We start from the raw sequence: 25,328 nt of genomic DNA on the forward strand, positions 1-25,328 counted from the left end.
CTCCTCCTTGAAATTAAGAAGTTTGAGAACCACTGCTGTACACAGACCGATGACTATTTACAAAAGCCAAACTTATCAGCAGAGAGAATTCAAAGCTGTGTCCAGCGCTCAGTGTTCTTCTAGTCTAGAAGCATACAGTATGGGTGTGCATGGTCTTGCTTGTGCTGCAGTCTCTCTGGCCCCCCACTGGCCCCAGCCTCCCCCGAGACTGGACATCATCTCCTCCAGCAGGCTCCCACCCTCCTCCAGATCCCCCTCTGCAACCACAAACAAATGGAATATATATATATGAGAGAGAGAGAGAGAGAGAGAGAGAGAGAGAGAGAGCAAAAAACATCCAGCTGGACAATCCAAGTGGATTTAGTTTTTTTTTTTTTTGTCGAAGCGCTTTTTAATACTTTTCATTGGTTAAATATTTTTTTTAACCAACACATACGGAAAGGGTGTTCAATAGCATTGATTTTTGAAGACAAATCATTACATTTTAACGCAGAAACACAGCTTAAGAGTGGTTTTTCAAACCTATTTTGGGCATGTCGTTGTATATAATTGAAAATTGCGGATCCACATTCACTCTTTTCACTGTTTGCCATAGGAACAAAACTGTATAGTTAAAAAGACAAGAGCAATTGGCCAGTCGTTTCACCATTGACATTCATTCTTATTAAGATAATCATTTGTGCCAGAGTGGAGTAAGTAAGAGACATGGCCCCGCAAAAAATCAGTGCTTTTCAGGGTTCTTTAGGGGGTCCCCAGTCAAATGAGGAGTAATTCAATTCACTTGAATGCAATAAGTACAGTTAACTATTCCACCTGTCCCTATGACAGAATAAACTGTCAACCACAACCTAATTTGGGGGTCTGTGACGTTCGAGAACCCCTGCTCTGTGCCATCATTTGAGGCGCGAACAAGACATCCAGTGAAGTGACAGTGACATGATGAAGGCAGACTTACCGTCTGACGTTGTCCTCCAAAGAGTGCTTGGGACGTCGTAGATGTTCTCCGTCGTCTCTTGGTCTTCTGAAATGATCGCAGCAAACACTCCTACTTTGAGAATACCGTTGCTGTCGGGCAGCGGTTTTCACACCGTGACGATTTGTAAGCTCGCACATTGCCATTTTTGCTACATTTGAATATTTGAAAAGTGAACGTGGTTAAGTCTGTCTGTGGGTTTTATAAATACTGAACGTAGTTCAGTCAGATAACTCACAAATAGATTGAACCAAGTGTGGATATGATATATTTATATAACATTTCAGAGTATTATCTCCCTACTATTTAATAGTAGGGAGATAGATATACAATAAGAACAGCCGCATAGCAACAAACCAGGGACACATACGCAGAAGGAACGCAGATTTAGGTGAGCTTGTATAACCCGTCTTGCATAACACCCACATAGTAATGTGCATGAGTGCAACGTCTCAAGAACTAATAACCTCGCAAGCTACAGTACATATCTATAGCTATCATGTATGTGTAGAAGATAATCTCACCTTGAACTTCATGAAGCCACCTGCCAGGAACATCACACAGCTCCTCGCCCTGAGACAAGTCCTCCTCTGATGAACCATTCATTTGACGCATCACTAAAGAGGACGCAATAGTCATAATTATCTTGTCTGTTTATATTACACGTTAGGAATGCAATGATATTTAATCGACGTTAAATTATGAATCCCAGCACTGCCCGAGGAGGGTCGGTGTGGGCGTGTGTCCCCTTTCAACTTTTTGAATTGTAAAACATAAATGTTTTCGTTATTTTCTCAACAACGGAAAATAGCAGATCTACAATAAGCTTGCAACACGTCGCATCTACCATGGCATCAACATGTCACATTATAGATTGGCTGTTTTCTACAGGGGTTTAACACAGTGTTCATTCTGGTAACATCAGTCTACACAGACGGTACTATAGTCTGTACTCACCCTTTGGAGGTGGTAAAATGTCATAGTCTGCCTCTTCCACCTCTTCCTGTGTCTCCTCTTCATTCTTGAAGCCACTGGTCTCATGTTCGTCGGCGTGTCCATCACCTGAAAACACAACCTTTAGCACTTCCTGGTTGTTTAAGTTGTACACACTTTGCACGACAACTATTGGAATTGTTTGTGTCAAATAATTTAGATAATGTTTAAATCGTCCAAGGAATATACGCCCCTCGATTACAGGACCTTTTTGGGTTATTCTTTCAGCCTAAAATATCTGACTGTACCTTGTGCCGTTTACATTTCTGACTAATAAAGCATTCAAAACACACACTCAAAGCCTTATCCCTGCGAGGACTTACAGACTGATAATGTGTTTTGATAGATGGGCTCTTCTTCAATTAGACATGAAACGCGAACGCCATGATGAGACTCATGGCGGCGGACCAGCGCTGTGTCATCCATGGCAAGATCTTCACTGTCCGGCTGCTCCGAGAAGAAGGACATGGAAGAGAAGGCGGTAGTGTTCTGGTGGAGGTGCTGGGTAGGACACGCGGGGGCCGAGAAGGGCCGAACAGCCAGGGCGGTGTCATCGTCACAGGCTGAGCTGACGGGAATGCTGGAGTGCACCCTCTCACATTGGTGACAAACATCCAGGCTGTCAGAAGAACCAGTGTTTCTATGTGATAAAAATGTGGGAAAAGTAATGTAATTGCTGTGCTTCCTGTGAAGCAAGGTAACATCAAATTCACTTTAAGTTTATAGATTTAGAATGGAACATGTAGTCTGTGAGCCGGTAGGGTTGATCTGAAGGGAATATTGCTCATAGTTATCTTTGACCAGGTATACATCTCTAGAGTTAGAAAATATGTGATAGCATTTCACCAGTGGCAGCTTTATGTGTGCTGTCTTGTATTATAACACTACCAGAAAACGAGACGGGCCAATAGCCTACGGCACCTGTATATGAAAATAATATAATTTACTGGTTTGGGATAGTGAGTTTTTTTTATAGGGGTGCTAGCGATTATAGTACATCCTATCGTAGCCATTTAAAAGCACTTATTACGTAAATCGTTTGCCAGCAAAGTCTATGGACTTTAATGTTTGTTTAGGACACTAAATGATGATGTAAGACGCCATGTGGCAGATTTGGGCGCCCCTCACCTTTTTATTGATTGATTGAATACTACATTAACAGTTTGCAAATAGTACAGTGGTACGAGTTAGCAATTTTGCCATGTAAACAGCTGGTAAAAAGCTGCTGCAAATATGTAATGGTAAAAAAGAAATGCTATTATTACACACGTACATTATATTTGATTAATGCATTTCCTTATGCACTGCTATAGCATATTGTCTAGCACTAGGGGTGCCTTTCCAAAAAAATCACCATGAGAATGATTCCCCCCAGATGGTACCACTTGGCGGTGATGGCCCAAATTTAGAGTCCTGGCTTACATGGAATGCATGGGTCTGGAACCTGCGCTGGATAATCGATGCTTACTCTTTACTCTGTCAAGAATGAATGAACGCTTTCAATGAATGAATGAATCATAATTTCCTTAGAATCTATGATCATGGTATTTACAACTTTAGGTTATTTAGAGAGGAAACCTTTGTGTAACATATCTTGAAAACAGAAGTACATCTTGTGCAATGTGTAGTAGTCACTAAGTATGTTGTCACTGCCAGTAATAGAGAACAGAGATCAGTCTGATCTAGGTCATTTTACGTTGAAGCGTCCACATAGTGGAACAATCTTCCCAAACCTTGCCTTTGTTTAAATGACGTTTGAAAACGTACTTACTACTTTGTGCTCCTTGATGTTCAAAGGTTCTGACTAAGAGTTGCTCTTTCCACTAGGCATTATGCATTTATGTTGCCCTGTTTATTGTGTACTGTTGTTTTGCACTTGGTATTTTAGTATACATATTTTTATATATTTATATATTATATTAGTTCCTTGGAGTGGTGCAACCACTCCAAGGAACAGCAATGTCCTAAACCTATGTGTGTGACTATGAGTAGCAGTAGGGGCAAAAGTGGTGCTGTTGTGCCAGAAACAGAGAGAGAGAGATAGTGCTTCACTGTTGCCTGCTAATGAGAGACAGAGAGAGAGGGGGGGGGGAGTTGCACCACTCTGTTCACACGGAGTGTTTTTTTTTCTCCCTTTGAGTGTACAACACTTTGGTTCAACATTGTTTTTTTTTAATGTGCTCTATAAATAGTGTATTGGATTGAGCTATGCCCACCATTTTTCAAAACGAGAGGGTCAATAAGAGAGAACCATCAGTTTGAAGTGTCCATGTACAAGTTTAGGCTACATTTTGAAACGTGTGTTTTGGCATGCATGGGGTTATGAATGGATTGATAAAACAGAGAAAGCTACCACTGCTGCAATATTATCACATGTTTTCTAGCACCAGGGTTGTATACCTTATCAAAAATCACACCTGTGTGAAGTGAGGGGCGCTAATATATTAAAGTCTAACTCATGTTGATTAGGTGATGTAATGGTGCTGTAAAACAAAGGGTGCAAACACAAACAAACAATAAAGAGACAATATAATGTGACGTAAATGACACATTATGACGTGAATTCTCCCTTCATTGTCAATGCGTTGACAAACATTAAACCTGTCCTCAAAAATCACTGGGGCGAGCGTATGATATGTATTCCCCCTAGAATGGTAAATTTGGGGTTCGTGCTTACGGACTATGCACACTGGGGGTGGGACGTGCATGATATTTGATTTGTCCCAATTTCTTTTATGAATGAATGAATTAGCAATTCTGCAATCCATAGAGGTGCTTTGCATACAGTATATGTAAACAACTGTGTTGCAGCAAAAGAGATATTCATGCATGTAATGGTAAAGTAAAAGTACATTACACACATTAAACGTTTTATTTTTTCATTATACTGCATTACACACAGTAAATTCTAAACTTAAAATTCTAAGATTGAAATGCCTGGTATTACATCTTTAGGTTATTTACAGTGGAAACGATTGTGTAAAGGCCAGTCCACTCCAATGATTCGCAACGCAACTAGTTGCAACCATTTCCCCAAAGGCACCCATGGCCAGTCCAGACTGCAATGTCTTGGAACTAGCGGTTGCACGTTGCAACTATAGTTCAAGGCCAGGACCCGCCCACAGTGTGTCCGATTATGACTTAACCAGAGATGTCTGCCCAGCGAGACTGGTCTTATCATCTTACCGTGTGCTGCCCTCGGGGTTAGCGAGGTGCATGGCTTGCCATAGCTGCCCGATCCATTCCTTTCTCAAAGCAGCTGTCTCTGCAGCCTGTGACACACACACACACACACACGCATGCACGCACGCACGCATGCACAGGGTCATTGTATGAGTCACTTACAACACAACATTGTCAGAATGTGATTAAGCCTTCAGTGAGATTGAGACGGCTATTGAAAGTTACTGAAAGACTGGCAGAATAAAAGATGTGCAATCTGCATGGGGCAAAAAGCATACAAATTGAAGTCTTGGTCAACTAAGACTTGGATTAATGGACTATGAGGACATAGACTAGGCCCTCATAGTCCCTCCCATACCCTGAAACCAGACCTCCTGAACACTATGTTTGTGTAATTATTTTGTATCAAAACTAGTACATGCACGCATTTAATTCAGTCAGACCCGAAGCATGGATAAAACATATCCCCAGTCCGGATATCAAACGCAGAAGCATGGACCTACACCCCTATGACACCCAGCATGAAGTGGGTGCATGCCTTATGGTTTTACTGAGGTAAAGATGTTTTGAGCCGAATGCACACAAAAATAAAAGCCTGGGTTCGCCCCAAGACATAAGTTTAGGGTTAGGCATAGTTTTACTGAGGTTAAGATTATGAATAAAGTTAGGTTCTGGCACCATTTTACTGAGGTTACTTTTAGGAATAAGGTTAGATTTTGACACCGTTTACTGAGGTTACGTTTAGGAATAGGTCGACGGATTTGCCCTGTGTTTTGGGGCGAGCATTCTCGTATCCATTCAAATAGCAGAAATGACTCACCAGCACCTTTCTCTTCCCATTGGTCATGGTGATTTCAAACACAAAGCCCTTGCTGTCGTCCCTCGGCAGCTCCCTCACCGACTGAACCTGCCAAGTGACACAGAATTCAACACAATCAATGCATCTGGTGCTGCATCAACACATCACTATAAGCTATAAGTACAGTATGTACAGTATTCAAAAATGTTAATTTTTTGATGATGCTGCCATATAAATATTTGAAGTTTTTCCAGAAAACTTAAGTCAGGATTTAGAGGCGTTTTTAGAATCGGCCTTTAGGCCTAAATGGGTTAACACATACAAGCACAAGTCAGAAGTCACGTACCGTCCAAAATCTCTAAACACAGTCGAATTAATGGATTCTAATATATCATGGTGGACTCACAGTGTAGATGTAGTACAGGCCCCTCAGATGTAACTGTGGAGTGATGGGATCAAAATGAATTAAAATCAATACATAGAGATGAATACATAAATGTACAGGAGCACACCACCAACATAACACCTTAGAGTGTTTGTCCCTAATATATGGTGACGCCGATGGGCTAGCTTCAATGTACAGATAATATTGACTTTTATGTATACATGTATACATTTGTTCCATTACAGCAGATGTATTACTTACGTCACTGCCATATTTCTTGTTGTAGAAAAACAATGTTGTATTTTGGAGTCTGAACCAATACGTCGACCACCGCATTTTCTAGAGAGGTAGACAGATCGATATACTGTAATTGTTTTGATAAACCAGTATCAAAAAATTTCAAAAGACATATGAAAAGTCATTAGATCACAGATATATGATATAGGTAGGTAATGGGTATAGGTACAGTAGGTGTTGATCAATAGGTATGAATGATGAAATTTGATGAATGATACTGGTAGGTATTACTGATCAATAGGTAGGTCAAACATTTCAAAACAACAAATATATATATTTTTAATTCCATCTTACCATAGTGTCTTTTTGCTTTTTTAAGAAGCCCTCGAACAGTAATCTATTCCTGTCAATCGACATGGTGGCTTGCTGCAGCTTATAGTAGTGTGTACCTGTGTTGCTGGTCTAACTTCCTCCTCACAGTGACACATTCACCTCTTTACTTCTCAATACGGACGTCAAACGAACATGAAAAGGTCTGTTGGTACCACAAGTGAAAGTAGCCTACTCATGCAGAATGTTCCATTTCACAAGAAAGTATAGCAGATCTCCAACGTCCAATGAGTCGGATTGTGACATGCTTGCGAGCTTGTAGATTAGCCATTTTCAAATATGCAAAGTATAGATAAAGCTTAAGTGGTTGATGTTTTCTCTCTCTTTTTGTGTTAACCCATTCTGTGCGGGAACCCCTTTTGATGTTTTAAACATTCTTATAATTTAGCTATTGAAAGATAGCAGATCTACAAGCTACGAGCTTGTAGGTCTGCTATTTTTGAAAAATCATGAAAATATTTATTTCAGAAAACTGGAGGATTTGGAAGATTCTTTTTTTTTTTAATTTTGAGGCCAGGCCTAAATGGGTTAAACAAAATCTACAATAACTAATTCTCAAATAATAGTGGAGTAAGGAGTACAATATTTTCCTCCGAGATGCAGTGGAGTAGAAGTAAAAGCATTGAAATTTGGAAATACCCCTGTAAAGATGCCTCAAATGTGCACTTCCCGCCAGTGCTAACCACAGCCAAGTTTGAGGTCGTACGACGCCTCGCCGATTCCGACTAGACAGCAGTCGTTCCCCACCAGGAGACACAGCGGACGAGAATCTCTCGCCGAACCTCACGTGGCACATTTCATAATATAGCTCAATAAAACGGACATGAGGTCAGACGCGATCACACAGTTCTTTATTGTAAATGCTGGAAAAGTCAATGAGAATAAACATTTCCATAGTTCTCTTTTTAAGGTGGGACAGGTGTGTTTGAATTATGGCCTGTTGTTGTTGTTAATAACAGCATCATCATCTCTCTAGCTCCGTAGTGTCTACGATTTCATAAAAATAGAATATGACAGGTAAGGCTCTATTTGAAAACCAGAAAAATAAAAACAAGAGGCAGATCGTCATGAAGTAGACTGTGAATACTAAATACAAAAAAGTGCATGACCGAGTGTGTGTCACGCAGTGCAGAGCAAAGAAAGAAGAAAAAAAAGGGGGGGGGGGGGGGGGGGAAATGGAGAACACTCAAAACAAAATATTACATTGACACAAAATAATAACAGGTTAATAAATTAATCTCAAAGGAAAGGAAATGTGCACAACAACACCCATGAACTTTATGCTGTTAAAAAAAAAATGGCTTTGCTGTGTTGCCGTGTGTGTGCGCAGTGTAAAGAGCTGCGGGTCATTCACCGTGGCAAACTAACCTTCGGCTATCTGGTATAGCTTTGGAGACGCCGTCCTAAAAACACAGCAGGAATATTATACAACTGCAGTCCCTTTTCACTGTTACCGGTGTGTGTTTGCTGCCCTCTTCTGCCTCTGATCTATTCTACACAACCATCTAAATAATAATAATAATAATACTGACCTGAGGGAGGAGGGGGGGGGGGGGGGGGGGGGGGGAGGAAAAACAAACGTCTGGATGTACAATCATCTGTTAATACACAACCACCGACTGCTAATGTCTGACCTGGACTATAGACGAGACCAGCAGAAAGAAGCCAGAATGCCGGCTGCAGTTAACATTTTTTTTTAAATGTTTTCTTACTTGATATTGCCAAAGAACCTCTTCTCACATGCCGCCCCGATCAACAAAAGAGGGGAGAGAACATAACTCGGCTTATACAAATAATAAACGTTGTTCTTCAGTTTCAAATGTATATAAAAAATTAAATCTATGGTTTTTCCGTCTCCTTGCATGTTGTCATTATTTATTTATTTATTTGGGGGATTGGGGGGGGGTGAGGTGTGCCTGAGGCCACACGGGATTGGTTGGTTGGGGTTGTCTTTTTTAGTCTTTCAGGGGTAACGAGGGTGGAGGAGGAAGAATTTGACTCATGCGTTTTGTTTTTTGAGTGGTGCCGTTTCATCGCTGCTTGAGCAGCGCTCTGTACATGGCGAAGCCCAACACGGCGCACACGGTGGCGCCCACGCTCGCTCGGAGCCAGAACGTCGAGTTCTTCACGTCCGCTTGGGCCATGTGCCTGTGTGAGGGAGAGAGGGAGAGAGAAATTAAAAAAGGACATACAAATTTAAATACATTGTTTTAAATCAAAATTGGGACCAGTTGCCAAATGACAAAACAAAAAGTCAATTTCCGTCACATAATGGAAACCTCCTGATAAATCAAAGGTTCTCAAAGTGGGAGCTGCCAGGGAGTTTCCGGCATTTATATATTGGCTCCGTCATGGGGGAAATACTTATAGATAGGGGCTTGTAGATCTGCTACTTTTCATACTTTTGTTTGACGCTGTAGTATGGTGTTAATGAAACATTTAAAAAAAAATGAATATGGAGATAGAAGGTTTCTGCCCGACAGCAACGATATATTTTGCGGTTCTTGCCATGGAAAGACTTGGGAACCCATGGCCCTACATCAAGACCTTATCCAGTATACAAACTACTACATTTGTTTCCATCGCACATGCTCGGCAACAACAGGCTTTTCTCTTGTCATTTGGCTTGGCTTGGGAAGCAGGGTGAAACACAGCGAAGCAGCAGCAGGGTGAACAGAGGAGTGATGTTGCCTGTGGGACGCAGAGACAGAGGCAAAGAAGGCCGACGTTCTAAACATGGCTAATACACACGGATGTGGCTAAAACAAAACAGAGGAAACAATTCAGACCTTTGCTAAGGAATAGCCGTGTGACAGTACACCCACCTCCGCTCTGAAACATTTCCTCTCATTTCATGTCAGCTGGCTTATCCTTCGACGTGCCGTTAGACAGTAATTAGTAATTACATTCAACAGAAAGATTGGGTATTGGTTAAGACTGACATTATGTATCTTTCAGGACCTTCCACTGCTTCGTCTCAACCATTACTCTTGGTCTCAGCCAGCACGGTGTATTTCTTGACATTCCGTTTCTCTCCAGAGTTGAACGTTGCCACCACTGTTGGTGGAGCAGCCATAAACTACACAGGTTCATCCCGATGTTCTGGGCATCTTTGTAAAGTCAGTGTTAGTAGTAAAAAGCAGGTAAAAGAGTAACGTTTGAGCAGACTAACATCAGTCACTTTCCCATTCAATGTAGTAGAAGAGCCGACTGTGTTGTATGTCGTCTCCGGCCTACATGATCCGGCCTGCAGATCTACAAGCTCATAGCGCGCCACCGAGTGGCGCGCTACGAGCTTGTAGGTCTGCTATTTTTGAAAACGGTCAGGATTTAGAAGACATTTTTAGAATCTGATCTCAGGTCAAAATGCGTTAAAGAACCACCATTCTTCTGTGCGTTAGAATCTGGTCTCAGGTCAGAATGGGTTAACAATGTGGGACGTCCTCGTGACCGGTGCCCGTGTGTAGCCTACTACAGACAGAGACCTCAGTACGCAGTCAGGAAGGGAAGTCACAGAGATATGCGCACGTCCTACCTTCACGACAACGTTAACTGTTTATTTAGCCATTTTAAAAACCACGAATGTGAACAGACCAATTAAAACTGACCCTCCGTCTTGTCAGGCATGTCTCTCTCTCCCTCTCTCTGTGCTTGGTCTCCACTCTCCAGTATCTTTTACACTGATCTATCCAAACATAAAATGCCCCCAAATTACCAAAAGATCTTTACAAAACAAAACATGTGCCCAGTAGTGCGCACACCCCCACACACTGTGATTTGTGTTAATCAATCTTCGGCGAGAAACGGGGACTTTTATCAGGATAAAAAAAATTATGTAAACACTCATCTTAAAAGAATAAAGCAATTCACGCAAAAATGTCCGTGTACGATATGGCTCTCAGATGTAAGATTTCCGCATGGTCCTATGTATGGTTGTATTAGCAATTAAATTAATCTGTGCTAGTCGCCATGTTACAGTCACAGTCACCAACATACACACACACACACACACACACACAGGCGTACATACACACACACACACAGGCGTACACAACCCTCCCACACACGCGAGCGGGTCTTCTGCCCTTTGGTCTTGCGCTCTGTCTTTACCTGTGTGGAGGAGGCTGGGGTGGTTCAGCAGAGGCCTCCATGTAGATGGATTCCTCTACGTGGGAGATGGCTGTAACCTGATGACTCAGGCCGAGATCATCCTCCTCAGCCAGCAGGTAGGACCCCACACCCTCCACCCAGCCCCGTAGCCTTACAGTACATCCGCACACGCACACACGCACACACACACACCCACAACGGGCACGGACAGAACACATACACACAGTACACACACACACACACACACACACACGAATACAGTAGGCAACTTCAACCTCCACCCAAACACCTCACCTGACAACACAAACCATGAGCCCAAATCAAACCTGGTCAAATAAAAAACGGCATTCGAAGAAAAACACACACACACACTGCGTCAGCCAGGCTAATACACACACCTCATTTACACGCCGCATGGCAGCCACATCTGAGGGCTGTTCCCAGTACATGGTTATCTAATCAAATGCATGATGGTTGCAGGGTTTGTTTTGTTTAGTTTTTTACAAATGCATGACCCACCACCATCCCTAATCTGTATGTTTTAATAGTACTACAAATTGATCCTGAATATTTAAAGATTATGTATACAAGCTGTACGAGTGGTCTGGACTATTACACCTATAACGTTCTATGCTGATGGGGAAAATTTATGTTCTCTCTTAGATCAGGGTTCGTGGGCAGACAATATCAATATCTTAGACGACAGTTAGCCGTGGTCAAGTAAAAAAGTAAATTTGACACTTTCCAACAAGGTTTCTTTAGTTGCCAAAACAGAAGAAGATCCAAGGCACTCTGTTGCAGTCGAGTATAAAAAGCCTTTATTTAAATGGCACCAGCTCGGCAAAGAGCATTATCCCATTAGGTGTTAGCATTACGCTATGCTTTAGCTATTGAAAAATGGCAGATCTACAAGCTCATCGCGCGCCACCGAGTGGCGCGCTACGAGCTTGTATAGGTCTGCTATTTTCTTTTTAAATCGTGAAAATATTTAGATTTTTTTCCCCCCCAAGGTCAGGCTTAAATGGGTTAAAAAAAACGTCCAACACGTTTCGGCTGCCGACTGCAACAGAGTGCCTGGGGATCTCCTATTTAGCCATTATCGAGCCCTCGCCAACGAACAACCGTTTAAAGTTTTTATAAGCAACACGGACCACGGCAGCGCTTTCCGTTCTTTGTATTCAAGGTTTCTTTAGTTATTCTACGTAAAACATGTCATGGTTCCTCAGAAGAACCATGACATGCTGTGTACAGTAACGGCACTGGAATGTTTTACTGTAACAAAACAGGAACTTTGTTGGTGGAGCTGAATAATAATAGATGTAAACATGCAGGGAGGTGGAAGATAAAATGCAGAAGGTGAATCGCGAGTCATCAGCCGCATTGGAACCCATGTTGTCATAATGTAGATCTGGGTAGAAAGACATACATAATTATTAATTACAACATGGGTTCAAATGCCAACAGGCAACAATGCGGAACCTGATTCTGGGCCAGCCAAACCCACTTACAGTAGAACTGCTGTCAATGTGGTGTGTGTATATATATATATATATAATATACTTCATTAAATGACCACTCCCAATGACAAATGCATTCACTTTCAACTGAAAAAGTGTCAATGCGTCAAAAACGTTTGCTTTTATATTTTTTATGACATGGTCGTTTTCACAAAGTATAAATTAAGCCGTATGCCAGAAATGGATAGTTTAGTTTAGTGTCACGAGCATGCTATTAATGTTCAACTCCCACGGCCGCAGGTTAAGAGGAGACATCACTGGAGTTGCTCCGATACCAAAGCCAGTATCGGAAAAGCTGCCATCAGTGAGTCATGCCAGTCTAGTTCCGATACCATGTAATTTATCGCGAGGATACGTCATTTACAGTAATCAATTATTTTGTATTTTGAATGCTTTAGTTGATGTTACTGCACTACCGTTCTAGTCTTACTGTAATATTTGCATTATTACTTGTAGCTGCAGTTTAACAATTATTAATGGATTCATATTTATTTCCTAGAATGTCAGTGGTTTCCCCAAACCTTTTTAATTGAAAGGACCCCCATAAGTCTGAGAGTGTATGACCCCCTCAAGGACCAGATGGTCCGAGGACCCCTGGGTATCGGACCGGTACTCAGTATTGACCGATACTATGCACGTTGCTGGTATCGGACTATTGGGAAGAAGAGAATGGTATCGGTACATCTCCAGACATCACCAGGACACAGCGATAACTGGGCATGCCTGGGCCACGGCCTGAATACCCACCCAGAAGTTTTTTGTTTACGTTTTGTCCTAACCAAGCCATTGCAGGCCACAATATCACCGGTGAATGTAGCAGGCCAAATCCAAAGAAAAACCAGTTCGCGCACGACGTAACTTCAAAGTAAGCCATTCGTCAACACAAAAAGGATCACGCCACCACCCCTCTACCCCTTGTATAAACACTACTACTACTACTACTCTCCAGTCTGCAAGGGACTGGCACCTGACCCCTACCACCAACAGATGGCGACATTACGCCAAGGCAAGCCCTAGGTTGTGGCTATAGTAGTACTGAAAGCCAGTTAGAAAGAATACTGTATGAGGCATGCAGAATGGTGTGTATATATATGCTGACGAACAAACTGCATCAGCACTGGGTGGACACATGCAGGAAGAAGAGGAAGAGAGGCAACCAAACATGCATGTGTGAACACCTACAGAGATGGGAGGGAGGGAGGGAGGGAGGAACACAAGAACAGGAAAACGGTACAACATAGAAAAACAGCATGGAATTAAAAGGGTGATTGGTGGGTACAGTAATAAATCAACATCAACGTTTTGATTTAGCATTTCATGTAAACACCAGACAAATCAGTTAGGGCATTGCGGAGATAAAAACTCACAAGAGAAGACGATTAACCCACAAAAAAACGGGAAAGTGTATCATTTTAGATTTTAGCTATAATATAGCTAAAATTTCAGACAAAATTGCATATAAATATAGTTTTTTCCCCTGAAAACTAACTAACTACCTTTTTTGGGGGGTCTAATTCTTGAAAGGGTGAGAACTAGCCTACACATGTAGAAGGCATTTACATAATCGGCCTCGGATCTTAATGGGTTAACAAAGGCTGCAACAATTGACTGCAATTAAAATGTATAATAGTGCTCTAATCAAGAAGCTCTTGGAACATTACGGAGGCATCTCCAAGACATTTTGAATGACTTGAATTCAAAAGGAAAAACGCCTCTCTTGTGGGTTTGGCGGAAGACATTTTATGAGTTTAACTTCAAGACTGAAAACGTCATAGGCAAACATTCATGCACGTGGTTTCCATTATTTATATCAAGTAGCAAAGAGACACGGATGCAGTATGCACAAGAAGAAATTAAAACATTGTTTTTTTTTATATAATGATTAAGAAGGAAATCACAGAGCCAAACGTGTACACATGCAGAAATCAATGAGGTTCTCCAGCTTTCTATTCAGGAGTGTGACAAAGCACAAACCAAACTACAGAGCAGTGGTTTTGCGTTTCGTTCACTCGCTATGCAAACTACGCAGCTTTAGATTTTTTTTTTGCAGTGTTAAGATAAGATTTACGATTTGCATATCCACCTCAGGTGACCGGCAATCTAGGGCCAGATGGCTTCCAAAGCATGTTTTGGTTTGGTCCCTGGTTACACACGTTTCCTAAATCCCTAGACTTGGTTTTATAAATCTATTCAATGGAATTGATATTTCGAATAGCATTCAATGTATGTATAATAGTGGAAGGGCAACACACACCACCATGGCAGCAATTAGCCGCCATTAGTATGGAGACAAAAAGTCTGTACAAACTACTTTTACACGTCTTTGTGCAATTATTTTATCTTCTCCAGGTCTTAGAATTAGGTTCACGTCCACATGGTTCACTGTTCAAAACAGTTATATTATTTCATAGATAGCCAGGATCCTCGCTATATGCACAAGTACAATTCCTTAACGATTCCCTCTTAATGGTCCGATTCCTTAACAGTTCCCTTTAACGATTTCTATAGGGGGTTCCAAATGGTCCATTTGTAAACTCTCAGAGTTATGGTGGACATTGGAATTAAAACGTTTGAGAACCACCAGTATAGTAATTGTATATCAGACGTGAAGTCCACATACCAGCTCTGACAGTGTGATAAAAACGGTTCCAATATCATGGAACAGTTTTCCGGTTCTTCAATGTTCGATCGGGTTCGCGGATCACACACCTATGTGAACCAATGTTAAAAAAATATTATCCCATGTACAAGATCACAACCCCACTGGGACCATGCGGCACGTTGTGTTGTGGGCTTGTAGATTGGCCATTTGACATAGCTTCGAATTCTCGGGCCCTATTAATGACATGCCCAAAACAGGTACGCGAGTTCGGAAAGTGGTTAGGACATGGTGCAGTGAGTGTACTATTCATGCAGACGACTCCCAAACGTCACCGCACACCGTTTTCCCTCACCTGGCCAGTAGCCGAGGTGCTAGCTCACGCAGTTTGGTCAGGCTCCAGCCCCGTGTCAGGCTGGACAGAACGGAGGTGGGTGGGGTGGAGCTGGGGCGAGAGACCAAGACACTCAATCACAACCTGACCTCGACCTCGGTTACTACCCAGGCTTGTATTTGCGTTCGCATAGGCTCAAAAATGAAAGCCGGGGGTGGGGGGGGGGGGGGGGCGAGACACATTTCCTGGGACATTTTCCTGGGAGTGAACTAGTACAGTGCAGTACAGTTTTCTCCGCTGTTTTCTACCAGGGAGGGGAGGGTCGGAGGGGGGCAGGGGCGGGCGCACAGATCGGTGAAACAATATTATCCGGTGCATTGCTCATACGGCACCCGCCCCTCTACACCAGAAAGCACGCTGGCTGAGCCAGGCTACAACCTGACCTAACCCCCCTGGCCTATAGGGGACACTCAATCACAACCTGACCTAGCTAGCTAGCTAACCCCCAGGCTGGCTCAGCTCATCAGGATGACGTGGGCCTCACCTGGTGCGGCCATGCAGGTCAAATTCCTCATACTTTGCAAAATAAAAAAATATACATTATGAACGCTTTCAATGAACCAATAAAACCCAACAGCGATTAACTGGACGCCTTCAATTGGACAGCTGGAACTATTTACTTATATAAAATAATATCTAAACCACTGGATAGCCAGTGGATAGAGATTACCGTTAAGTTCTCCTATTCTTTGTAGTGGATATGCAAAGTAAACCAGACTTAACGAGTAGCATTAAGGGACAGTAATGGAGCATTTTTGAACTACTAGAGCGTTAAGAAGAGAGCTCATGTTAGAGAGGTGGCTCTGTGGCCCAAACCCCATGGAGCAGAGGCTACTCCAAAAGGACAGAGACAAGAGAGAGAAGGAAGGTGAAGGCTATGTTAAACCACCACTAGGGCGATATATATATATATATCTCTAGGCAATAATGAGACCTGTTGAACACGACCCTGCGGAGGTGAGCCTTAATACTGTGCAGTAGTTCCGACTTGAGGAGGCTCTGAGACAGGCAATAGGTGCACCTGTTGCAGGTGCACATGCAGCGGAGACGGGCATGGCTGCGGAGAGACACACGCAGACACACACACACACACACACACACACACACACACACACAGACACAAACACACACGCATACAAACAAACACACACACACACACACGCACGCACATCCCCAAACATACATATGCCCACATAAAAGAGGTCAAAGCCTCGACCGTCCATGGTTGACAAAATGTAAAAATGTAAAAATGTGACAAAACCGGTCAGGGAAAAAGAGGATAATGGTAAAAAAATTAAAAATAATAATGTACAGCCGCCATTAGCTTGTAGATCCTTGAATATTACTTTTATCAAAGTAAACAACAAAATACAACAAGCAACAATTAAAAGAGCTCTAAAGCACCTTTGCGATCACAGTCAATTTAAGGAGAATAGGAAAGGAAAGCCACAAACAAACAAAAAAAGGGGGGGGAGGGGGGCTGAAGGTAACATGTAAAACAGTTTAATACTAAAGACTTCGAAGTCTCAGACAAAAAAAAACATACTTTGATAACCATTTCCTCTCTGTAGAACCATTGCGTTGTAGACATTCCATTTCTAAATTAACTAAAAGTTAAGGGTATGCCAGTTGCTGCCCAGATAGTATGTTTGGACCACATAGTCAAGCCAGCGCGCTCGAGTCAAATCACAGAGCTGACCAAGTGATTTCCTCTGAATCCCTGCCTCGCTGCAAATACCTGTTACTCCTGCTCCACATCACAGTTGAATCTAATGGGTCTTAGTATCACGACATAATAGGATCTGTTGTTAAACCAAGATTAACACGCGTGTCCAATTTCGTTCGCATTAATCCACTTTGAAGTGTAATCCGGTGAGAAAGCCTTAAGGAGTCAATAAGTCTCTCCAGAAGCGGGATGAAGTCAATGGACTGGACGAGCACCACGTCAATAGCTAGCATGCACCGTGCACAACTGACTAGGGAGCTTTACTGTGAGACTAAACAGAGCTAGGGTATTTATGTAATCTTTGTAACCTTTCATCACGAACGCCTTAGCAACATAACATATATCAACTAACCAAAAGGCCAAAGATAACAAAGCAATCTCTATTGTGCTGCTGGGGACTGACTGTTGGACAAGTACTACACCCCACTCAGACCGAAATGGCTGGTAATCCTGAAATCCAACAGTGTCTTCCCTGATTTTACTGGCTTTTTTTTTTTAATAGATAGAAAAGACTAAGCCGGGTTGTTAAACCTTCCAAATTGTACCAGGGTAGAACAGTCGAGCTTAAAAGGACAACTTTCTCTAATAACAAACCTAAAACATGAATCTTGGTTGAAAAACCACAACCACAACCACAACCAAAAACATACCGGCATTTTTGGCTGGTATTTCCCATCCCGATTCCTGACTACATACGCACAGTACAGTACAGTACAGTACAGCGTCAACGACTGAGGGCAAAGCTTCACTGCTAAATGGAAAGGCCTCCGTGTGCCAGCCAGGACAGTCTCACACACACACAGGAGCAGACAGTGATGATGGATGCAGTGGTATATTCACACACACATACAGTACGGGCCGGGGCGTCTCCAGTCAGTCGGAAAAGGGATGAGAAAAGCGTGATGATAATAATAAAAAAAGGTTAAGTGAGGGAGGGGGCAGGTCACAGGAAGGTACTCACGGGTACATGGCCATCGTGGTGAGTTTGGTGTAGATGTCTTTGCCGGGCGCGTCCACGGTGTTGCAGGTGAACGGCTGCGGCGGGTGGAGCTTGTGCTTGTGGCAGAAGGCCAGCGGCGCCAGGTGGTAGTGCTGCCGCACCTCGTGGAGGTCCGACTTGGCGGAGATCATCATGCACGGCGTCTTGCTGTCCATGAAGTATTGCTGCGGAGACACAGGAGACGCGTCAGACGTCACTCGGGGGAAAAGCCGAATATACTGTATATATATACTGTACAACACCATCTTCGCTTGGCAGCGTGTCATGCAGCCAGTGTTCATTTCGGCGACTAATACTATGGCGAGAAATGTCCGTCGACTACCTTTCATCACTGACGAAAACTAAATGAGAACTAAGCTGATGATGACTAAAACTGATACTAAATATATGGGTTACGGGTGTAATAAACACATACATTATTTAAATGGAGCCCATCAGTGTGCGAGCGTTTGTTAATTTTTCCACATTCTTAATCCACACACACACCTTGTACACCTTGGCGCAGTATTCGAAAGAGCGAGGGTCGTTGACGTCGTAGACCAGGCAGACCACGTCACACGCCAGATCTGAATCTGACAGGAAGTCAAAATCGGGCATCACCTCGTGGAGCTGGGAGCGTGCGCACCAAAAGGGAGGCGCGAGAGAGAGAGGGAGGGAGAGGGAGAGGGAGAGAGAGAGAGAGAGAGAGAAAGGATTAACTACGCAGCACAGTGATGCATGACGATATGACGGTGTATAACTGTAAATCTAGAAGTGCAGAGATACCCTCTCTCCCTGCCCTGCCCTTACCAGTAGGTACTTCTCCTGGCCATAGACATAGGTGGTGCTGATGGCGTAGAAGGACTTGTGGTCTTCTTTGATCCTCCGGTGCCACTATACGAATGGAAAAAAAGAATCGACGTCAATTATACACACACTATCGCATTTTAGGACCGACGTCGAAATGTAAAAAAAAACCTCATGTTTCTATACCGGTGGTTCTCAATATTTCATGTCAAGGACCCCCAGAATGATCAGAATTTGGCTGCCGACCCCCCCGTGTAGATCATAGACTGTAAAAAATATGGACAAAGCGTTCCCCGGGTCTAACATGGACATAAAATGAAGCCTGTAATTCTATGGTAATTCCTGATGTAAATCGCCATATTTCTAGATCAGTTTTGGCCCAGCTGGCCATTGGCTGGCTCCGTTTTGGCCCAGCTGGCCATTGGCTGGCCCAGACACGAGGCGGGACTTCCCCCCTTCTTCTCCGTTGGTTTTTATTTTGACTCGAGTGGGAGGGGAATCCCGATCATAGACTGTAACGGTAGCCACGCCCCTCAGAACATCGCGACTTTATGGTCATTTTTTTAATTAATGGGACCATAATTTTCCAAAAAGAATATTATGACATTAGAAATGAGACTTTAAACTAGTGACTGGAAGCAGAAAGTATTCATGACCATGTTTATTTTAGGTAATACAGTCTAGGTGAAGTTGGACCAAAATACATGGACTTCTATGGGGCTATGTGTTTTTCTGGGTCCAATGACAGCGCCACAACAGGCCATTATATGAATCGCCCTTTTGTGGCTTCACAAAATATCTGTCTGACTGCCCCCCTGGTGTAGATCTGCAATTTTTACAACAGCTAAAGCATAACATAATGCTTAACACAGCAAAAAGGGGTTCCCGCCCAGAATGGGATATATACACACTTACACACTCACTTTACATCCATAGGCAGACTTGACAAACAAACAGCAGCCAAAGATCCGTTTCAAATCATGCACGTTGGTTGAAGAGTTGAGGAAGTGCAGCAGAGATTCCCCCCCGCGTATTAACATTAGTGTCCCCAACTCGCTATTCTGGGCACGTCATAACAGCCAAGCATTCAGTGGTGATAGACAATCTTAGGAGCTCGCAGAGCTCACCGTGACGGGGGTTACTTGACACCAAGGTCTCAGAGACACTTGCCTGTCACACAAGTACAGGTCATGTTCTACTTGCCCCGAAGGTCACCCCCCGAAAAGTAAATTGTCCATTATAAAATTATGGGTTACACTTAAATCTAATCGATAGCTGCCGAGTGGCAACAGACATTCACTACAGTCACAACAGAATGAGCGAAACTGCAAGTTGTAAAAAGGTAGCATTGTTCTTCATGAATAGCCGATAATATTGAATTTAGATGGATTGCACTTGCCCGTTGGGCAACCTGGAAGCAAACTCAACTTGCCGAACGTTTTATTTACTTGCCACGGGCAAACGCAGTCAACCCCTGAAATGTCTGGCTTCTGTGGCGATGTATTGGTGTAGCTCAATACATTTTCTCATTCGGCTAGTGTCTTCTTTGGTGGACCTGCTATCCGTTTGGGTCTGCAGTTCGTAGCACCATAATAACAGACCACACACCACCTATAGACTTTATAGTGCCAAATATTTGGTGTCAAAATTCGACATTAACCCATTCTGAACGGGAACCCCTTTTGGTGTTTTAAGCATTATGTTATGCTTTAGCTATTGAAAAATAGCAGATCTACAAGCTCGTAGCGCGGCACCGAGCAAATCTTTGCTTCTGGAGGGTCCCCGGAACAACACATTTTCAGATGGGGGTCGGCAGGCCAATAACATATAATTCTGGGGGTCCTTGACATGAAAATGTTTGAGAACCATTGATACAGAAACATGGGGCTTTTCAGAAAACGGTCAGGATTTAGAAGAATTATTTGTAGAATCGTTCCCAGGTCAAAATGGATAATGGACTCATCATGGGCTGGAACCCCTTCTGGTGTTAGCATTATGCTATGATTTAGCTATTGAAAAATAGCAGATCTACGAGCTTGTAGGTCTGCTATTTTTGAAAAATCGAAGAACGACTGACATAGAAGCATAGCTTTTTCAGAATCTGATCTCAGGTCAGAATGGGTTAAACTTAAAAATAATAATAATAATAATAAAAAAGCAGGGATCTGTGCTGCCTGCTGACCTGCAGGTTCCTGCCCAGGAAGGCTTGCAGGAAGCCACTCTTGCCGCTGCCCCGCGCGCCCAGGATGTTGCAGCGGAAGACACTGCGCTGCGTCTGCTTCTTCTGCAGGTCGATGCGCTTGTTCCGCGTTACTGTGGAAGGGAGAAGGACGCAGACGCACTTTAAATGTCTCAGTGCACAGCCATTTTAGCCCATTCTGGACGGGAACCCCCCTGTTTTAAGCATCATGTTCTCTACTTTAGCTATGGAAGAATAGCAGATCTACAAGCTCGTATAGCGCTCACAACGAGCTTGTAGGTCTGCTATTCTTTGAAAAAAGATCGCAAAAATGTGGCGCAAATCTTTGAATATATATTCTTTCAGAGCAAACGTTTTCAACTCAAATCTTTGCTTCTGGGGGGTGCCTGGAACAACATATTTTCAGATCTACAAGCTCATAGCGCGCCACCGAGTGGCACGCTACGAGCTTGTAGGTATGCTATTTTTTGAAAAATCGAAGAGCGACTGACATAGAAGACATTTTTAGAATCTGATCTCAGGTCAGAATGGAAAACTGTCAGGATGTAGAAGACATTTTTTAGAATCTGATCTCAGGTCAGAATGGAAAACTGTCTGGATGTAGAAGACATTTTTAGAATCTGATCTCAGGTCAGAATGGAAAACTGTCAGGATGTAGAAGACATTTTTTTAGAATCTGATCTCAGGTCAGAATGGAAAACTGTCAGGATGTAGAAGACATTTTTAGAATCTGATCTCAGGTCAGAATGGGTTATACTGGGACAGGACTCCCACCGGCATGCATAGTGGAGGACCGGCATGCTCTCGCTCACCTGTGATGGCCGCCGCTTGGGACTCCTGCTCGTAGATGATGGAATATCCCAAATAGCCCAGATACTCCAGACTGCGCTGCACATCCAGGTACGTCGTTAGCCTGGCACAGAGCAAGACGCGGGACAAGCCATGAGTCCCCAGATAGTATGAAGTTTAATGAGTTCAATGAGTGTGGTGCCCTCAATAGCCTCAACATCTGACTAAATACCTCCAAAATATGAGCGACACCCACAGCCACACTAATAAAGAGGAAGCGTTTAAACAACGATTTGGTAACTCACCTTTCAGGAGGCGCTTTCTTTACAGAAATATTGCATTTCTGGTGTTATGTTGATGAATTGGATATGAAAACAAGGCCGCAAGGACTTTTTGGGGTGTAATCCTTTTAGGCAAAATGTGTGACTATACCTGCACTGTTGCATGTCTGTCTAAAGAAATATTCAAACAATCAATCATATTGGATAAAAATTGGATAAATCCCAATCCCTGTAGTCTGTCGTTTTTCATGATTTTGGAGGATTAAAAAAAAAAAAAAATCATGAAAAAACGACATGCTATATAGTTCATGGTGTAGTAGTTCATGTGTGTGTGTGTGTGTGTGTGTGTGTGTGTGTGTCTCTCTTACGTCCACTGAGAGAGGTATCCTTGGTAGGTGATCCAGCCCTGGTCGTTGGTGCACACTGTGTTGTTGACGTCATGACCCCAAGGCATGTGTGGAAACACCTTGAACAGGTCCTTCACCTCCTCAGGCGACAGCGCACAGTCTCTGTCCTGAAGGCGCGTGTGCACACAGTCACACACACACACACACACACACACACACACACACACACACACACTTTTTTATTTGGATCTGCACAAAAGGCACAATACATCAGATCCAAACACTGATCAAAAGAAGGTTACAATACAGTCAAACCAGATACAACTGCTGCACGTGCTTAAAACACAGAGGAATTTCTATTTTAGTTTTAGACATTTTAGTCACCCGGAATGTTTTAGTGTTAGTCTAGTTTTAGTCGACTAAATGTCATGAGATTTTAGTCGACTAAATCTACAGTTGATTCAGTCCGACAGAAATGCGTTTTGGCGGGCCCGTCGTAATGTAATGGAAGATTTTACATACAAAATGGTAGTGAGCTTGTAGATCTGCCATTTTCAGCAGTGTAAAATGACTTAGACTTGATCTCTTGTCCACTAGTCCCTTCCTAACATTTTAGTCTAGTTTTTTATTTGTTGACAAAATTGTCAGTATATTTAGTCTTAGTTTTAGTCATCGTAGCTTAGTTTTCATTGTAGTTTCCATTTAGTTTTCGACGAAAACACTGAAACATGCGCACTACGATGAGATTCATTTTCTTTGGTTCTTGGAATTACAGCCTAACTAATTGAACAGTAGTATTATAGAGACCATGATATGACTTCTATACTAAAAAAAGGGATGTCCCGATTAAAATATTTTGCTCCCGGTCCGATTCCAATATCCAAAATCACAGACAATATCCTGTCTAATATCATGATATCGATATAATAGTGGTCCTATCATGTATTTTTTTGCTCCCGATCCCGATCACGGGGCGGCGGTGGCTCAGGGGCTGGATGGGAACCGCAAGGACACTTTGAACCCAGGCTCGAAGTGTCCTTGAGCAAGACACTGACTGAACCCCCAATTGCTCCCGATGTGCAGGTTTGTACCTTCAACTTGCATGGTTTCTTCCGGCATCGGTGTGTGAATGTGTGTGTGAAATGAATGGGTGAATGTATAATGCACAATCTATGTAAAGCGCCTTGGATAAAGGCGCTATATAAATGCACCATTTACCATTTGACAATCCCAAGTCGAATCATGAATAACAAAGACCATTCCCGACTCACTCACTTTGTCATGCTTGTCGAAGACACTCTGGAGGAAGAGATAAGCGTTGTGGTTAAACTCTGTGGTGCAGTCTGGGGGGACTTTGAGCCTGGTAGACAGAGACAGAGTACAGACAGGGTTAGGTTTTTTTTCTTTTTTTCCCTTTCTTTTTTTTTAAAGAAAAAATAAAAGAAAACCACTTAAAAAGGACCACTTCACCACTTTTCAACCTATCTTCATATACTTGGACCGCACTAATGTTCAAAACAGCAAAGACATCTAATCTGTCTGTGTCTCATAGGAGGGCTGTGGGCAGTTCAGAAACCCGTCTTCCAGTGACATCATCGTTAGACGGATTTATTTCATAAAACAAGATCTATTTCGATTTGTATTATCGTGAGAACGATGGCTGCCATTATCACATTGTAACTTTTCAGGAATAGCTTGGATTCCCCATCAATGACATGTCAGTGGAAGTCGATGGGACTAGTAGGTGCCTTTAGTGCGAGTCACGACACGTCACCAGCAGCCAAGTGAAGAACAGTGTAGTCAAGTGTGACAGTGAATCACTTCAGGATATTAACCCATTCTGACCTGAGATCAGAGATCAAAAAATGTCTTCTACATCCTGACAGTTTTCTGAAAAAGCTATGTTTCTGTCAGTCGTTCTTCGATTTTTCAAAAATAGCAGACCTACAAGCTCATAGCGCGCCACAGAGTGGCGCGCTATGAGCTTGTAGATCTGCTATTTTTCAATAGCTAAAGCACGACATGACGCTAACACCCAAAATGGGTTCCCACCCAAAATGGGTTGAGCAAACAGCAGCAAGACGTCTTGCAATGGAGCAAGGTGATTGCTATAATCAGGTCTAACTCCACAGTCCATGAGCACAATAAGACTTAGTTAATTTCAAAAGATGAACGTGGTATTTTGGCAAGACTATGAAATGCATCGCAGCAATGGCATGAGTGATGCCATTGCTGCAGGTGCAATTCATAGTCTCGTAGAATACCTCGTTCACATCACACAATGTACCGTACATACAGTATACGTTGCGTTACAGTGGTGGCTGCAGGTGGTTTCATCTGCCAGGGCCCCAGTTGCAGTCATTAAGCACCAAGACTAAAAATGGTTTTATTTAGTGACCATGCGCTGATCATGAAGCCGTTCATTCTAAACGCAGGCCGTACCGTGTTGAGGGGAAATACATTTGTATTCATTTCTAATGTGTATTTTTATTTCCATTTCTAATCAAATGAGATTGCATGAGATTACAATGTAATCTCACCGGCATGTGAGGATGTTCCCATTAAATGTCCGTGTTTTGCCCGAGCCAATCATTATAATCCTTTTATGATGATGTCCTG

At 42.8% G+C, this 25,328-nt stretch overlaps 2 protein-coding genes across 9 annotated transcripts in view; both read right to left on the reverse strand.

The window, feature by feature from the left end:
• Window positions 1–108: 108 nt before the first annotated feature.
• LOC308323436 (uncharacterized protein) lies at window positions 109–7,273 on the reverse strand (the record flags this gene model as incomplete). Its single annotated transcript, XM_080775167.1, has 10 exons — window positions 6,925–7,273; window positions 6,595–6,672; window positions 6,355–6,387; window positions 5,970–6,056; window positions 5,153–5,238; window positions 2,290–2,606; window positions 1,931–2,035; window positions 1,498–1,590; window positions 956–1,021; window positions 109–257 (listed from the first exon to the last, which is right to left on the reverse strand). Exons 1-10 carry the CDS (start codon window positions 6,985–6,987, stop codon window positions 109–111), a joined length of 1,077 nt encoding a protein of 358 aa, XP_080631293.1. The 5' UTR covers window positions 6,988–7,273.
• A 521-nt stretch (window positions 7,274–7,794) lies between these two features.
• Window positions 7,795–25,328, reverse strand: part of rhot1a (ras homolog family member T1a) — a 29,220-nt gene continuing 11,686 nt past the window's right edge. Inside the window, exons 12-21 of one of the 8 annotated variants that reach the window (XM_080774946.1) lie at window positions 23,985–24,069; window positions 22,731–22,876; window positions 22,105–22,205; window positions 21,275–21,405; window positions 19,096–19,179; window positions 18,793–18,915; window positions 18,268–18,470; window positions 16,515–16,637; window positions 11,071–11,220; window positions 7,795–9,108 (exon numbers count right to left, since the gene is read on the reverse strand). In XM_080774946.1, coding sequence (XP_080631072.1) covers window positions 8,991–9,108; window positions 11,071–11,220; window positions 16,515–16,637; window positions 18,268–18,470; window positions 18,793–18,915; window positions 19,096–19,179; window positions 21,275–21,405; window positions 22,105–22,205; window positions 22,731–22,876; window positions 23,985–24,069 — 1,264 coding nt within the window. In that variant the 3' untranslated portion in view covers window positions 7,795–8,990. Of the gene's footprint in view, window positions 9,109–11,070; window positions 13,766–15,541; window positions 15,632–16,514; window positions 16,638–18,267; window positions 18,471–18,792; window positions 18,916–19,095; window positions 19,180–21,274; window positions 21,406–22,104; window positions 22,206–22,730; window positions 22,877–23,984; window positions 24,070–25,328 lie in introns of those variants that run through there. The other 7 variants (XM_080774951.1, XM_080774948.1, XM_080774947.1 and 4 more) reach the window with 7 other exon arrangements.

This window comes from Protomyctophum bolini (genome assembly GCF_963924005.1).
Source record: "Protomyctophum bolini genome assembly, chromosome: 11".
NCBI classification, from domain to species: Eukaryota; Metazoa; Chordata; class Actinopteri; order Myctophiformes; family Myctophidae; genus Protomyctophum; species Protomyctophum bolini.